Genomic DNA, 17,922 nt, shown 5'->3' on the forward strand with positions numbered 1-17,922 from the left:
TGGGACTGTATCCCATTGAGAGTCAGTGTGTGTGGGACTGTACCCCAGTGAGGGTCAATGTGTGTGGGACTGTACCCCAGTGAGAGTCAGTGAGTGTGGGACGATACCCCGGTGAGAGTCAGTGTGTGTGGGACTGTACCCCAGTGAGAGTCAGTGTGAGTGGGACTATACCTAAGTGAGGGTCAGTGTGTGTGTGGGACTGTACCCCAGTGAGAGTCAGAGTGAGTGTGGGACTGTACCCCAGTGAGAGTCAGTGAGTGTGTGTGGGAGCGTATCCCATTGAGAGTCAGCGTGTGTGGGACTGTACCCCCGTTAGAGACATTGTGTGTGGAACTGTACCCCAGTGAGGGTCAGTGTGTGTGGGACTGTACCCCACTGAGAGTCAGTGCATGTGGGACTGTACCCCAGTGAGAGTCAGTGAGTGTGGGACTATACCCCGGTGAGAGTCAGTGTGTGTGGGACCGTATCCCAGTAAGTGTCAGTGCGTTTGGGAGTGTACCCCAGTGGGAGTCAGTGAGTGTGGGAATGTACCCCAGTGAGAGTCAGTGTGTGTGGGACCGTATCCCAGTGAGAGTCAGTGTGTGTGGAACTGTACCCCAGTGAGGGTCAGTGTGTGTGGGAGCTGTACCCCAGTGAGGGTCAGTGAGTGTGTGTGCGACCGTATCCCAGTGAGAGTCACTGTGTGTGGTACAGTATCCCAGTGAGAGTCAGTGTGTGTGGGACTGTACCCCAGTGAGAGTCATTGTGTGTGGAACCGTATCCCAGTGAGAGTCAGTGTGTTTGGGACTGTACCTTAGTGAGAGTCAGTGTGTGTGTGGGACTGTACCCCAGTGAGGGTCAGTGAGAGTGGGACTATACCTAAGGGAGGGTCAGTGTGTGTGTGGGACTGTACCCCAGTGAGAGTCAGAGTGAGTGTGGGACTGTACCCCAGTGAGAGTCAGTGAGTGTGTGTGGGACTGTCCCCCAGTGAGAGTCAGTGTGTGTGGGACCATATCCCATTGAGAGTCAGTGTGTGTGGGACTGTACCCCCGTTAGAGACATTGTGTGTGGAACTGTACCCCAGTGAGGGTCAGTGTGTGTGGGACTGTACCCCACTGTGAGTCAGTGCATGTGGGACTGTACCCCAGTGAGAGTCAGTGCGTGTGGGACTATACCCCGGTGATAGTCAGTGTGTGTGGGACCGTATCCCAGTAAGAGTCAGTGTGTTTGGGAGTGTACCTTAGTGAGAGTCAGTGTGTGTGTGGGACTGTACCCCAGTGAGGGTCACAGTGTGTGCGACCGTATCCAAGTGAGAGGCAGTATGTATTGGACTGTACCCCACTGAGAGTCAGTGTGAGTGGGACTGTACCCCAGTGAGAGTCAGTGTGTGTGGGACTGTACCCCAGTGGGAGTCAGTGCGTGTGGGAATGTTCCCCAGTGAGAGTCATTGTGTGTGGGACTGTACCCCAGTGAGAGTGAGTGTGTGTGGGAATGTACCCTAGCGAGATTCAGTGTGTTTGGGAGTGTACCCCTGTGGTAGTCAGTGAGTGTGGGACTGTACCACAGTGAGAGTCAGTGTGAATAGGACTGTACCCCATTGAGAGTCAGTGTTTCTGGGACCGAATCCCAGTGAGAGTCATTGTGTGTGGGACTGTACCCCAGCGAGAGTCAGTGTTTGTGGGAATGTACCCCGGTGAGAGTCAGTGTGTGTGGGACCATATCCCAGTGAGAGTCAGTGTGTGTGGGACTGTACCCCAGTGAGAGTCAGTGAGTGTGAGTGGGACAGTACCCCAGTGAGAGTCAGTGTGTGTGGGACCGTATCCCATTGAGAGTCAGTGTGTGTGGAACTGTACCCCAGTGAGGGTCAATGTGTGTGGGACTGTACCCCACTGAGAGTCAATGCGTGTGGGACTGTACCCCAGTGAGAGTCAGTGAGTGTGGGACTGTACCCCGGTGAGAGTCAGTGTGTGTGTGGGACTGTACCCCAGTGAGAGTCAGTGTGAGTGGGACTGTACCTCACTGAGGGTCAGTGTGTGTGTGGGACTGTACCCCAGTGAGAGTCAGTGTGTGTGGAACTGTACCCCAGTGAGTGTCAGTGTGTCTGGGACTGTACCCCAGTGAGAGTCATTGTGTGTGCGACCGTATCCCAGTGAGAGTCAGTGTGTGTGGGAGCTGTTCCCCAGTGAGTGGCAGTGTGTGTGGGACTGTACCCCGGTGAGAGACAGTGTGTGTGGAGCTGTACCCCAGTGCGGGTCAATGTGTATGTGTGACTGGACCCCAGTGAGAGTCAGTGTATGTGCGGGACTCTACCCCAGTAAGAGTCAGTGTGTGTGGGCCCTTATCCTATTGAGAGTTCGTGTGTGTGGGACTGTACCCCAGTGAAGTCAGTGAGTGTGGGACCGTAACCCAGTGAGAGTCAGTGTGTGTGTCGGATTGTACCCCAGTGAGAGTCTGTGTGTGTGGGACTGTACCCCAGTGAGAGTCAGTGTGTGTGGGACTGTAACCCAGTGAGAGTCAGTGTGAGTGGGACTGTACCCCAGTGAGAGTCAGTGTGTGTGGAACTGTACCCCAGTGAAGGTCAGTGTGTGTGGGACTGTACCCCAGTGGGAGTCAGTGCGTGTGGGAATGTTCCCCAGTGAGAGTCATTGTGTGTGGGACTGTACCCCAGCGAGAGTCAGTGTTTGTGGGAATGTACCCCGGTGAGAGTCAGTGTGTGTGGGACCATATCCCAGTGAGAGTCAGTGTGTGTGGGACTGTACCCCAGTGAGAGTCAGTGTGTGTGTGTGGGACTGTACCCCAGTGAGAGTCTGTGTGTGTGGGACTGTACCAGAGCGAGGGTCAGTGTGTGTGGAACTGTACCCCAGTGAGTGTCAGTGTGTCTGGGACTGTACCCCAGTGAGAGTCATTGTGTGTGCGACCGTATCCCAGTGAGAGTCAGTGTGTGTTCCCCAGTGAGTGGCAGTGTGTGTGGGACTGTACCCCGGTGAGAGACAGTGTGTGTGGAGCTGTACCCCAGTGCGGGTCAATGTGTATGTGTGACTGGACCCCAGTGAGAGTCAGTGTATGTGCGGGACTCTACCCCAGTAAGAGTCAGTGTGTGTGGGCCCTTATCCTATTGAGAGTTCGTGTGTGTGGGACTGTACCCCAGTGAAGTCAGTGAGTGTGGGACCGTAACCCAGTGAGAGTCAGTGTGTGTGTCGGATTGTACCCCAGTGAGAGTCTGTGTGTGTGGGACTGTACCCCAGTGAGAGTCAGTGTGTGTGGGACTGTAACCCAGTGAGAGTCAGTGTGAGTGGGACTGTACCCCAGTAAGAGTCAGTGTGTGTGGAACTGTACCCCAGTGAAGGTCAGTGTGTGTGGGACTGTACCCCAGTGGGAGTCAGTGCGTGTGGGAATGTTCCCCAGTGAGAGTCATTGTGTGTGGGACTGTACCCCAGTGAGAGACAGTGTGAGTGGGACTGTACTCCAGTGACAGTGAGTGTGTGTGGGACTGTACCCTAGCGAGATTCAGTGTGTTTGGGAGTGTACCCCTGTGGGTGTCAGTGAGTGTGGGACTGTACCCCAGTGAGAGGCAGTGTGTGTGGAACTGTACCCCAGTGAGGGTCAGTGTGTGTGGGAGCTGTACCCCAGTGAGGGTCAGTGAGTGTGTGTGCGACTGTACCCCACTGAGAGTCAGTATTTGTGGGACTGTACCCCAGTGAGAGTCAGTGTGTGTGTGGGACTGTACCTCAGTGAGGGTCACTGTGTGTGGGACCGTATCCAAGTGAGAGGCAGTGTGTATTGGACTGTACCCCACTGAGAGTCAGTGTGAGTGGGACTGTACCCCAGTGAGAGTCAGTGTGTGTGGGACTGTACCTCAGTGAGGGTCAGTGTGTGTGTGGGACTGTACCCCAGTGAGAGTCTGTGAGTGTGGGACTGTCCCCCAGTGAGAGTCAGTGTTTGTGTGTTGGAGTGTACCAGAGCGAGGGTCAGTGTGTGTGGAACTGTACCCCAGTGAGGGTCAGTGTGTGTGGGACTGTACCCCAGTGAGAGTCAGTGTGTGGGGCACTGTACCTCAGTGAGGGTCAGTGTGTGTGTGGGGCTGGACCCCCGTGAGAGTCATTGTGTGTGGGACTGTACCCCGGTGAGAGACAGTGTGTGTGGAGCTGTACCCCACTGAGGGTCAATGTGTATGTGTGAATGGAGCCCCAGTGAGAGTCAGTGTATGTGCGGGACTGTACCCCAGTGAGAGTCAGTGTGTGTGGGCCCTTATCCTATTGAGAGTCCGTGTGTGTGGGACTGTACCCCAGTGAAGTCAGTGAGTGTGGGACCGTAACCCAGTGAGAGTCAGTGCGTGTGTGGGACTGTACCTCAGTGAGGGTCCGTGTGTGTGTCGGACTGTACCCCAGTGAGAGTCTGTGTCTGTGGGACTGTACCCCAGTGAGTGTCAGTGTGCATGTGTGGGACAGTAGCCAAGTGAGAGTCAGTGTGAGTGGGACTGAAACCCCGTGAGAGACAGTTTGTGCGGAGCTGTGCCCCAGTGAGGGTCAATGTGTGTGTGGGGCTGTAGCCCAGTCAGAGTCAGTGTGTGTGGGACCGTATCCAAGTGAGAGTCAGTGTGTGTGGGACTGAACCCCAGTGAGAGTCATTGAGTGTGGGACTGTAACCCGGTGAGAGGCAGTGTGTGTGGAACTGTACCCCAGTGAAGGTCAGTGTGTGTGTGTGACTGTACCGTGTGTGGAACTGTACCCCAGTGAGGGTCAGAGTATGTGGGATTGTACCCCAGTGAGAGTCAGTGTGAGTGGGACTGTACCCCACTGAGAGTCAGTGTGTGTGGGACTGTACCCCAGTGAGAGTCAGTGTGTTTGGGACTGTACCCTAGTGAGAGTCAGTGTGTTTGGGAGTGTACCCCAGTGGGAGTCAGTGAGTGTGGGACTGTACCCCATTGAGAGTCAGTGTTTCTGGGATCGAATCCCAGTGAGAGTCATTGTGTGTGGGACTGTACGCCAGTGAGAGTCAGTGTCTGTGGGACTGTACCCCAGTGAGAGTCAGTGTGTGTGGGACCGTATCCCATTGAGAGTCAGTGTGTGTGGGACTGTATCCCAGTTAGAGACATTATGTGTGGGACTGTACCCCAGTGACAGTCAGTGTGAGTGGGACTGTACTCCAGTGAGAGTCACTGTCTGTGGGACCGAATCCCAGTGAGAGTCATTGTGTGTGGGACTGTACCCCAGTGAGGGTCAGTGTGTCTGTGGGGGACTGTTCCCCAGTGAGAGACAGTGTGAGTGGGACTGTACACAGTGAGAGTCAGTGTGTGTGGGACTGTACCCCAGTGAGGGTCAGTGTGTGTGTGGGACTGTACCCCAGTGAGAGTCAGTGTGTGTGTGGGACTGTACCCCAGTGAGGGTCAGTGTGTGTGTAACCGTATCCAAGTGAGAGACAGTGTGTGTGGGACTGTACCCCAGTGAGGGTCAGTGTGTGTGTGGACTGTACCCCAGCGACAGTCAGTGTGTGCGTGCGACTGTACCCCAGTGAGAGTCTGTGTGTTTTGGGACTGTACACCAGTGAGGGTCAGTGTGTGTGTGGGACTGTACCCCAGTGAGAGTCAGTGTGTGCGTGCGACTGTACCCCTGTGAGAGTCTGTGTGTTTTGGGACTGTACACCAGTGAGGGTCAGTGTGTGAGTGGGACTGTACCCCAGTGAGAGTCAGTTGTGTGGGACTGTACCCCAGTGAGAGTCTGTGTGTTTTGGGACTGTACCCCAGTGAGAGTCAGTGTGTGTGGGACTGTACCCCAGTGAGAGTCAGTTGTGTGGGACTGTACCCCAGTGAGAGTCTGTGTGTTTTGGGACTGTACACCAGTGAGGGTCAGTGTGTGTGTGGGACTGTGACCAAAAGTAAATAAACTCCTTGTGAAGAGCAGCTGTGGAGATGATTGACAGGATGATTGAGGAGTGAGCTGATGAGTGTCCCTCACCACTGAATAGGACAGAGACAGTTGGGGCCCTGGGGTTCTCTGTGAGCTGTCATGGAGAGAGATAGACCCACCTTTGAAATGGATGGCATTCAGCAACAAGAGAATGATGTTACTTGGCAGCTGGTTGAAGAATGTTTTAATTTTGCCGCCTGTTTTCTCCTGCACCCACGAGTTAATCGCTTTTGTGTCCTTTGAGTTGATCCCAGTCAGAAGCTGCGGCTCAGAGCTGTAAAACCTCATTGAGTCTTTGATGAAGTCGGGGTTAATGTGAATTCCTGTGTGGGTGTAACACAGAGCCATTAGAAACTGACAGAGCTACGATAGCAGCACCCAGAATAAAACACCTGCCTCACACAGCAGCATCTGTCCAATACAGAAATCTGACACACAGCCACTTTTGATGAGATAGCATCTGATGAAAGATGCACGTTGGAAGCTGATGGGTTAGGGGATGGATGTGTGCTGTGCAATTCGGGGCTGTACAGGGATATTCCAGAGCTCAGAGACTCACCATCTAAAGGTCCCAGTGCTAATGAGCGGGCGACTAACATCCACTGAGGGCTCAACATGCCAGGATTAGAGGTGGTTAGAGAACCCAAAGTCACTTTGGGCTGGAGGAGATTACAGAGCAAGGCCAAGGTAAAACCAGGGAGGGACTTGAAAATCAGCCTGAGGGTTGGTTCGGTGTGGGTCAGTGTAGCTCAGTGAGCACCATGAGAGGATATGGGAACAGGGCCAGAGTGAATCTGGAACTAGCAATATCTGACTCCAGGTTTATGAAAGGTCAACATTGAGTCTCTGGGAAAATTTCGAATAGATTTAGCTTGTTTGTAGGGATGTTTTTGCAGAACAAGTTGATTGTGGCGAATTTGAAGGAGAGAGAGTCAGAACCCAAAGAGCAGCTGATCCCTTTACCATATTATCCAGCGTGGAAACTGGGGGCAGAGTTGGCCGGGGTAGGGGTGTCAGGGCACAGGTTTTCAGTCAGTTTCATGGTCAGGATGAACTCAGAGAAGACATGAGTGGGAAAGGAGAGAAACAATAACAAAAACTGGTTCGCCACAGCCAGTTATCCAGCAGATCTGTCCTCACCTGCTGGGAAAGGCCAGGCTGAAAGTCAGGAAGGAGCTGGTCAAGGGCTTGGGGATCAAAGATGGAGGGGAATGTGTGATTGAGCAGATTGAGAGCTGCCAGGAAAGTTGGGGTGGCTGGAGGATGGAAAGGCTGGAGAGTTGTGGTTTGGGGAGGACAGTTGTAAGTGGGGAAGTCTTCCCTGGGACAGATACAGGCAGAGCGGAAGGTGATTTCTGATCGTTGCAGTGGGGCTAGTGATGTCTTGTTAAACCATACAATGTCAGCACAACTCAGCCAGAGGCCATTTGGCCAGTTGAATCAGTGCTGGCTTCCCAAAAGATCCACTCAGCTGCTCCACCACATCGCCCCTCAAACTCTTTTTTTTCACACAATTAGGCAGTTCCTTCTGAAAACATCAATTCAACCTGCCTCGCCCCCCACACACTCAGAAAGTATGTTCCAGACCCTAACCATTCAATGCATTATTCAGACTTTGCTCATTTTTACAAACCTGCCCAGTTTCCTCATCTTGGCATTGTTTCATTTGCCAGTTGCCTCAAATCATGCCCTCTTGTTCTCAAACCATCTCCCTATGACAATAGTTTCAGTACAGATATCTCCTAAATTCAAATTCCTCAATCGAATCTCTTCACAGCTATCTCCAGGAAGAATAATCTGAGTTTCTCTGATCTACCAAAGGCCCTGGGCCATGCTTGCAAATTCCTTTTGTATCAATTCCCATGCTTTCCCATCCTTCCTAAAGTGTGGTATGGCAGGTTTATATTTAATTCTTCACCTCAAGCCAGACCAGTGTTTATAATGGCTTTTGTAATTTATGTTCCAATCTGGTTGCAGTATTAATATCTTTGGAAATTTTCCCACTGCTGCATTCAATAATTAGTGTACACACATACCTAGGTCCCTCTGCACCTACACCCCATCTTGAATGTATCTTTCATTTTATTTTGTCACTGCTCAATCTGTTAATCAAAATGTATCACTTGATCCTTTTCTGCATCAAACATCATCTGCCACCCACCCACCCAAAATCATCCACCTGCACTGCGCACTTCACAAAACATCACCTGCAGAGTTTGAAACTGTGCCCTGCTCTGATCCATGTGGCAAAGGGGCTGGTTTTCAATCCCCACTACACTCAAGGTCCCCACTAAAGTTAGTGACTTGATCAAAGCACACAAAGATCCCAGTTTATCAGTCTGATGGAATTAGGTTAACAGTAAACATTGCCACGGTCCTGTACTTAACAATATCTGGTGTTGTTATAATGGAATACCTTCTAGCCATGAGTAACTAAAACTAGAACAATATCAACAGAAACCTGAGCCTGAGTTTAAATCTATTTTAAACCCTACACACATGTTCAGAGGGACACAAACCAACAAAAAAGAATTGATCTTATGATTGGTGGGGAAACACAGTTCAATAACACCAGTCTGGGCCGAGAGAAGGTGTTCCTTTTGCTTCTTCAAGATCTTGTGTAGTTCCTCACCCTCATTGCGACTGCACTCCAACATCATCCTCTCTCATTCGTTTCTGAGTGCGTTTTTCACCTTGGAGAATTTGGTGATGGTTTCACAAGATAATTCTCTCTCGTCTTCACATCTTGTTTGCTGTGGCTGATGCTAACCTGTGGGATCTGACAGAACCTTGTGAGGGTAGAGGGGTTCTCTGTGCTGCCTCACCTGCATTTCAACTGGGATCTTTGTGTGCTTTGATCACCAGCCCCGTCAATCCCTGGCCAATAGACAGCCCCAGTTGTCCTGCCTGCTCCATGCCCAGGCACCCTCTGTGACCTTGTGACAATATGTTCTGGCAGAGAGCTTCAGGCACAAGGCCTTGTTTTCCTTTTAACATCCACCCGCTGAGATTCTGAGCTCAATGCTATCACTCCAAAAGCTCCTCATTTACTGAGTTTGGTCACCTGCCAATGATAACCCACAGACCCTTCAGTCGTGGCCCACGAGCTGTTTCTGATTGAAACTGGTCATATTAATAAAAGAATTGTAGAATCCCTACAGTGTGGAAACAGGCCCTTTGGCCCAACAAGTCCACACCAACCCTCATAGCACCCACCTAAACCCATCCCCCCAAATCTATACACCCCTGAACACTACGGGCAATTTAGCATGGCCAATCCACCTAACCTGCACATCTTCAGACTGTGGGATGAAACCGGAGCACCCGGAGGAAACCCACGCAGAAGTGGGGAGAATGTGCAAACTCCACAAAGACCGAGGGTGGGATCGAACCCGGGTCCCTGACGCTGTGAGGCTGCAGTGCTAACCACTGAGCCACCGTGCTACAGGGAAGGAAACAGTAGATTGGTTTTGAGAAATGCTCCACCTCAGTGTTGTTAATGTGTAGATCCAGTGGATTATCTGGATCTTTGCCCAGGTTAGGCGAGCTGCTCAGTATGTTGGAGGTGACCAGTTTGGAGCAGAGCTCTAAGTTATCCCTGTGGTGGAGATAAGGCATTGTCCGTGCATTGTGTGTCCTCTGGTGATCCCAAGCCCCACACCATGTCGTTTTGTGCTCTATGCTGGAATCATTTGATTGAGCCTGTGATAGACATTTGGTTGTGAATCAAACTGGTTCACCGGCGTGCGTGATGCTCATTCCTCGACCATTCTGTGAAGTATGACCTTTGAGATTGTTTTCTACCTTGGGTCATCATTGCAGGAAGGAGACAGTTTTCTGCTGGCGATGTTTATTTCAGAGGCTTAAACACACGCTGGTGGCCCTCATGCTATTCCTAACGTAATTCATGCTGCAGGAGCTCTCTTAGCACCAATGTCAAAAAGTCCAGAAAGTATAGTGTGAAGACATTGAAAAATCCAAGTATCTCTGCAGCTGCTACTTGTTTGTGGGGCAGGTCTGTGTCTACATTTTCACCTCTTCCTGAGTCAGGAGGGATTCTTTGACCGTAAGACATAGAGGCAGAGAATTGATCTGACTTACAGTCAGCTGACCTGCCCCACACAATGAGCTCCGTTCAGTGACTGCACGTTCCCATCATGCTCGCTGGTTTTGTCCATTAGCATTGTCCAGTCTCATCATCAATGAAGTCACTCCAGAACATTCTGTCACTATGCTGCTGGGCAGATCACAACTGGCAGAGAAACCAAATAGTCATCCAGCTATCCTCCAAATGTGATGTGCCGAAGGTAGTGACTTGCTGAGATTATCTGGGTAAGGGACATAATGAAGATCTATCTTTGCAGGTGGGCTTGTTGTACAGCCCAAGGCCCAGAGGCATGTCAGTACCGCAGGCCTTACACAGACCTTTGGAAGCACTCCTATGTGCCACACAAACTGCTTGTCTGGTGTCTCCTGGCTGCAGTCTCTGTCCCTGCTGCAGTCGGCGCCTGAAGGTGACCCTGTCTGACAATGGTCTTGTACGTCCTGCCTCCTGCTAGCAGTGAATCAATTCCGTGTCCTTCCTTTTTTTTAACAAGAGTTCCTTTTGGAGCCTTGGAGCAATTATCACCTCCATTATCCACCGTTACAGCTCGGCCTTTGGAAAGCCTCATTCACAGCCCTTGTTACAATGTCTACTGACCAACTGATCCATTCATTCTTGTGGTTCCTGCCTGTAAGACATCAATCTAAGCAATATTTAATGTTGACTATTACATGTAGCTGATTTAATAGCACTTTTAATCCTTGGTGGAATCTTTCTGGTTCTTTCCAGACAAGCCTGAGATATTGACTCCACGTAATCCCTCATTCCCAACAGCTGGGAATATTTTGGCTACTTGCCTAATTGCTTCTGCAAATATTTGATCTGGGAAACGTAGTTACATTCTTTGTTTGAAAGATTTGAACTCAGGTCGGAGATCCATGCCTTTCAAGTTCATGCTGGGGACTGTTGTAGCAATTGCTCTGCTGCTCTTTTTCCGCTTCATGTTGTATATAACACGCACTCTTCCTGTGCAATCTGCACCTGATGATCTTTTCTATTCTTTGTTTTCCGGATTGTTCTGTTGGTTTGGTGCTGTTTGTGTTTCTTTGAATTTGGGCTCATCTTCTCTTAGTTGAGCTTGACCTCCGAGGTCCATTCAAAAGGAACAGGCTTTGGATTGAATCATGTGGCTGCCTGGACAATGTGGCCAACTCCGAGATACCAACAGTTTGCTAAGAAACTTGCTCTCTTTAACTTCTTAATTGTGGATACATTCTGTTTGCTGCTGTTCCCTTTAGCCTAGAAGGCGATAGTACCCACACACAGCCTTCGCCTAGAGGGCAATAGTGCACAGACACAGCCTGGGCCTAGAGGGCGACAGTGCACAGGCATAGCCTGGGCCTTAAACACACCTGATACCATCTGAGTAGATCATCGATCATAGAATCCCTACAGTGTGGAAACGGGCACTTCGGCCAACAAGTCCACACTGACCCATGGAGCATCCCACCCAGATGCATGCAATTATAACCCACCGAATCTACACTGAACACTGTGGGTAATTTATTTTGGCTGATCCACCCTAACCTGCACATAATAGACAATAGCCAATAGGTGCTGGAGCAGGCCATTCAGCCCTTCGAGCCACCACCACCATTCATTATGATCATGGCTGATTATCCACAATCAGTATCCTGTTCCTGCCTTATCCCCATAACCCTTGATTCCACATCTTTGGACTGAGGGAGGAAACTGGAACACCCGGAGGAAACCCACACAGACACAGGGAGAACATGCAAACTCCATGTCCATGGCTTATTTGTTCTAAAAGTGAGAACACAATACCTGTAATTTTTATTCTCCCATTGCACAACATGCTGAAGAGATCTCATTCCCTAACGTGAAGCATATCCAGCCTCTCTGATAACATCCCTTTGTTAATTTTAACCTAGTCAGCGTTTCAACCATTTCCACTTGCTGTGCGGACCGGACAATATCCTGTGAGAGCCTGTGAAAATGTGATGTTTGAGGGCAGAGATGGGAGGAGCTCCCACTCTCTCAACGTCATGGAATTAAACATCCCCCTTCCCGCACCATGCCACCAACCACAATGCCAGTGTGCCCACTTCCTTATCCCCTGCCAACTTCCTATCACAGCACCACTGTGACCTGACTCTTCCTCTTACACCCGACCCCCATCCCACACCCTTCCCCCTTCCTGACCCTTCCCCTTCCCTTCTCCTCACTCCCCTTTCCCCCATTTCTCCTCATCCCCTTGCACGCCCTGCTTCCCCCCCACACCCTGCCCCCTTACTGCCCCCGTCTCCCTCCGCTCTCCCTATCCGCACCCCCTCCCCAACTCCTGGTACCTAGCGGGGAGGAACGCAGGGGTTGGGTGCAGACCTTTCTGAACGTAGATGGCAGAGGCGACAGTCAGGATGGACTTGCGGAAGCTCTCGATACTAGAGCACAGGGTGTAGTGGGAGCAGTTCAGAGACAGGAGGTGCAGGGATTGTTCAATTTGTTTCTGTGTCTCATTCACAGCACCTAGAGTGATGGAGAAAGAGAGCGGGATTAGAATTCTTCTCAGGTCCAGCTCCTAGCCCCATCTTGGTCGTAGAGGTATAGAGATGTACAGCATGGAAACAGACCCTTTGGTCTAACTCGTCCATGCCAACTAGATTTCCAAAATAAATCTAATCCCATTTTCCAGCATTTGGCCCATATCCCTCTAAACCCTTCCAGTCCATGTCCCCATCCAGATACCTTTTTAAATGCTGTAACTATACCAGCCCCCACCACCTCCTCTGGCAGCTCATTCCATACACACACCACCCTCTGTGCGAAAATGTTACCCCTTCAGGTCCCTTTTAAATCTTTCCCCTGTCACTTTAAACCTATGCCCTCTAGGTTTGGACTTCCCCACCCTGGGGAAGACCTTGTCTATTCACCCTATCCATGCCTCTCATGATCTTGTAAACCTCTATAAGGTCACCCCTCAGCCCCCGACGCTCCAGAGAAAATAGCCCCAACATATTCAGCCTCTCCCTGTAGCTCAAACCCTCAAGCCCTGGCAATGTCCTTGCAAATCTTTTCTGAACCCTTTCAAGTTTCACAACATCCTTCCGATTGCAGGGAGGCAAGAAGGCACACAGTATTCCAATAGTGGCCCTAACCAATGTCCTGTACAGCTGCAACATGACTCTCCCAACCTGTACTGACCAATAAAGGCGAGCGTACCAAATACCTTCCTCACCGCCCTGTCTACCTGCAACTCCATTTTCAAGGAAATATGAACCTCCATCCCAAGGTCTCTTTGTTCAGTGACACTCCCCAGGACCTTACCATTAAGCGTACAAGTCCTGCCCTGATTTGCCTTTTCAAAATGCAGCACCTCACATTTATCTAAATTAAACTCCACCTGCCACTCCTCGGCCCATTGGCCCATCTGATCAAGGTCCCACTGTACTCTGAGGTCACATTCCTCACTGTCTGCTAGAACCTTCAATGTTGGTGTCATCTGCAAACTTACTAACCATACGTCCAGTGTTCACATCCCAATCATTTCTATAAACGACAAAAAGCAGTGAACCCAGCACCGATCCCTGTGGCACACCGCTGGTCACAGGCCTCCAGTCTGAAAAGCAGCCCTCCACTACAATCCTCTGTTTCCTACCTCCGAGCCAGGTTAGTATCCAAATGGCTATTTCTCTCTGAATTCCACGTGATCTAACCTTGCAAACCAGTCTACCCACGAGGAGCCTTGTTGAACGCCTTGTTGAAGTCCATGAAGACAACACTCAATGCTTTTCCTTCATCAATCTTCTTTGTCACTTCTTCAAAAACCCAATCAAGTTAGTGAAGCACAATTTCCCACCCAGAAAGCCATGTTGACCATTTTTAATCAGTCCTTGCCTTTCCAAAAACATGTAAATCTTGTCCCTCAGAATCCTCTCCAATAATTTGCACACCACATTGTCAGGCTCACGGGTCTATAGTTCCCTGGTTTTTCCTTATCACCTTTCTCACATAACGGCACTAACCCCCAGTCTTCCAGCGCCTCACCTACAGCTATCGCTAGTACAAATATCTCAGCCAGGGGCCCAGCAATCACTTGCCTTGCTCCCCACAGAGTTCTAGGGTACACCTGATCAGGTCCCAGGGGATTTACCCACCCTTATGCATTTTAAGCCATCCAGCACACCCTCCTCTGTAATATGGACACTTTAGAAGATATAATTGTTTATCTAGCTTCCATATCCTCCTCTACAGTAAACAAAATACTCATTGTCAACACACGTTAAATCTGAATGAGCTCAGCAATAGGAGCTGGCCATTCAGCCCCTCGATTCTGTCCTTGTGAATCATAGCTGCTTTACTTTCCACTGTCAATAAACCTGAGGCCTCCCCAAACCTCTGCTGCCGGTGTCTTCACTCATTCCCCAACACCACCCCCACCACGTGCTTTCTGATCATAACGGCCTCACACTTGTTTATTAATCCTTCTGTGGCATCACTCCTCCCGTCTCCATGTGCAATCACCTCCAACCCAGCTCCTCCCTGAGGACTGTGCCCTCCTGCCCGATGGTGTTGCCCCAGTTGGAATCACCCTACCCCTGGTGGCTGTGCCTTCAGCTGTTACTGCTTTTTACCTGGAGATCTCAGGCAGATGTTTCTCCATGGAGCTCCTGAGTCTCTCCCAGGCTGAGATTAAGCTTACACTTCCCACTGCAGAGACATCCAGCCATAGGTCAGGGGCAGATGGACAGAATATTGATGCAGGGTGAGGAGGGAGTTGCAGAGATGAAGGCTCACATGGCAGAAGGCACAGCCACCAGCAGTAGGCTGCTCCCTCCCTCCCTCCATCCATCACTCCATCCCTCTGAACATGCTGGCTGCTCCCTCCATCTTTCCCTCCCTCTGTCCCTGTAAGTGCCCTGCACGCTGACCCCTGCTGCCAATGAATGTGAATGGAGGGGTTACCCAGGCTGAGTTGAGCAAGTCCCAGTACAATGCTCAATGGGGAAATGATAACATTGGGTTTGCTGGTCTCCTGTAAAATCTCCTTGAACAGGTCCAAGCCAAACTTGGAGATGGCGTCTCCCAAAAGCTGTAGGCCCGCTGGTGCCCCAGCCCGTCGGCAACCTGGTACTGCCACCACGGGATGGAGCAGCTCAGGTCCCGGAGAGTCAACTGGACTGGCACCCGTTCCAGTTACCGGGGCCTCTCCTGGCATCGGTGCTCCTGATGTAACATCTGGGTACTCTGTCACAGGTAGCTGGGTGACTGGATGCTCTGTACCCAATAGCCCGCCTGTCTCTGTCTGATTTCTTTCTGTGTCCAGTTTATCTGTCACCTGCAGGGGTTAAAAACAGCCAGTAAAAGCAAATTGAACTAGTTTTTCTGGACGGTAATACACAGATAAAAGAAACTTTATTAATTTCTATGGCAACTTTAACAGTGTGCAGCCTCACAAAATAAAGACTGGAAGAACTGAGGACGCTGGAAATCAGGAACAAAAACAGAAGTTGCTGGAAAAGCTCAGCAGGTCTGGCAGCATCTGTGGAGAGAAATCAGGCTTAATGTTTTGGGTCCATTCCGAGGAAGGGTCACCGGACCCGAAACGTTAACTCTGATTTCTCTCCACAGATGCTGCCAGACCTGCTGAGCTTTTCCAGCAACTTCTGCTTCTGTTGCGATCTGATAAGTCAGTTTGAAGGGTAGTCGCTGTGCTGTGGTGCTCGATCTGTCTTTGATCTCTGCTATCCTATGCATTTTTCTGGTGGCTTTTCCTTTGGAAACTTTTTGTGCTATAACAAAGGCCCAGCATCTATTCCCCATCCCTAGTTGCCCCCTCAGAAGGTGGTGATGAAATTCCTTTTTGAACCGCTGCAGTCCATGTGCTGTGGGTTAACCCACAATGCCCTTAGGGAGGGAATTCCAGGATTTTGACCCATCGACAGTAAAGCAATGGGAATATGTTTCCCAGGATGGTGAGTGACTCAGAGGGGAAATTGCAGGGGGCGGTGTTCCCTGTATCAGCTGCCTCTGTCCTGCAGGATGGACGCTGTGTGTGTGTGTGTTTCTGTGCGCGCGCGCAGTGTGTGTGTGTGTGTGTGTGTGTGTGTGTGTGTGTGTGTGTGTGTGTGTGTGTGTGTGCTTCTGTGTGAGTGTATGAGATAAGGATTAGTGAAAACAAACAGAGATCCCCTACAGTCAGAAACAGGGGAATTTATCATCAGGAACAAAGTGATGGCAGCCAAATAAATACATCCTTGGTGAAGACAGAACTAAACGAGGACAAATAACATCCCAAAAATATGTGGGAGGGGGAGTAGGGTCTAATGGGAAGAAGTTATTGGAAGAAATTGATATTAGTAAGGAAGTGGTATTGGGGAAACTAAACTGCAGTAAAGGCAGATAAATCTCCAAGATCTGATAAACTTCATCCCAAGGCACTTCAGGAAGTAACCCTGAAGAACAGCAGATGCCCTAGTGTTATCTTCCGAATTTCTACAGACTTTGAAACAGTTTCTATGGGTTGGTGGGTGGCTAACATAACTCCGCTATTTAAAAACGGAGATAGAGAAAAAACAGTGAGACAATTGTGGGAAAACACTACAGTCCATTACAAAAGATGTAATTAACAGAGCACTTGCAAGATGTGACAGGATCAGAACAGTCAGTGTGAATTTATAGCAGGAAAGGCATGCTTGACAGATCTGCCGGAATTTTTTGAGGATGTAACTAATGGAGTGGATAAGGCGGAGCCGGTGGATTTTGGATACTTGGATGTTCAGAAGGCTTTCAATAAGTTCCCACAAAGAGATTAGCCTGGAAAATTAAAGCATATGGAATGGAAGGTCACACACTGAAGTAGATTGAGAACTGGTTATCAGATAGGAAACAAAAGGTAGGAATAAATGGGTCTTTTCCAAGTGGCAGGGAGTAACAAGTGCAGATCCACAGGGATCAGTGCTAGTACTCCAGTTATTCCTGATACATATTAATGACTGAGATGAGGAAACTTGGTGCCATCTCTCCAAGTTTGTCACTGATACAATGCAAGAGGGATGGTGAGAAGCTTCAGTGTGATGCGGACAAGCTGAGTGAGCGGGCAGGTGCGGTATAATGTGGATAAATGTCAGGTTATCCACCTTGGGAGCAAAAAGGGGAGAGCAGGTTATTGTCTGAATGGTCATAAATAGGAAGAGGGGAATGTACAATGAGACCAGGGAGTCCTGTATGCCGGTCACTGAAGGTAAGATGCTGGTACAAGAGGTGATACAGGCAAAAGGTATGTCAGTCTTCACAGTGCGAGGATGTAAGTGCAGGAGCATGGGGCTTTAGTAAGACCACACCTGGGATACTGTGTGTAGTTTCGGTATCATTATCTGAGGAAGGATGTTCTTGCTACAGAGGGAGTGCAGTGAAAGTTCACCAGACTGATTCCTGGGATGGTGGGACTGACGTACAGGGAGTGGCTGGTTTGATTAGGAATGTATACACTGGAGTTCAGAAGAATTAGGAGGGGATCTCATAGAAACTTATCAAATATAAAATAAAGGACTAGATAGGGTAGATGCAGGAAGGATGTTCCCAATGCCAGTTGGCGGGGGTGGCGGGGGGGGGGGGGGGGGGGGGGGGGGCGGTGGGATGTGGGTGTCCACAACTGAAGTCCGAAGATACTGAAATTCCTTCACCCGGAGAGTGGGAGCCTGTGAATTCCCTGCCTTGGAAAGCTGAAACAATACATGATTTCAAGGAGGAGATGGATTGAGCGCTTGGGGTTAAAGAGAACAAAGTGTTGGCAAGAAGCAGGAAAAGGTGACTGAGTTGGATGATCAGCCGTCAACATACTAAATGACAGAGCACGCTGGAAGGGCCAAATGGCCTGCTCCTATTACCATGTTTCTTTGTGAGGAAGGTGAGGAGTTGTGGGGAATGGAAGGAGATTGTGAGAGCACAGTAAGCATTTGCAAATGGGAAAAT

At 50.0% G+C, this 17,922-nt stretch overlaps 1 protein-coding gene across 1 annotated transcript in view; it reads right to left on the minus strand.

The window, feature by feature from the left end:
• The window catches only part of serpinf2b (serpin peptidase inhibitor, clade F (alpha-2 antiplasmin, pigment epithelium derived factor), member 2b), a 75,813-nt gene that overhangs the window by 51,481 nt on the left and 6,410 nt on the right, over positions 1-17,922 (minus strand). Inside the window, exons 3-5 of the mRNA XM_048557349.1 lie at positions 14,914-15,286; positions 12,334-12,477; positions 6,005-6,208 (exon numbers count right to left, since the gene is read on the minus strand). Coding sequence (XP_048413306.1) covers positions 6,005-6,208; positions 12,334-12,477; positions 14,914-15,286 — 721 coding nt within the window. The remainder of the gene's footprint in view (positions 1-6,004; positions 6,209-12,333; positions 12,478-14,913; positions 15,287-17,922) is intronic.

This window comes from Stegostoma tigrinum, chromosome 27, assembly GCF_030684315.1.
Source record: "Stegostoma tigrinum isolate sSteTig4 chromosome 27, sSteTig4.hap1, whole genome shotgun sequence".
Taxonomy (NCBI): domain Eukaryota; kingdom Metazoa; phylum Chordata; class Chondrichthyes; order Orectolobiformes; family Stegostomatidae; genus Stegostoma; species Stegostoma tigrinum.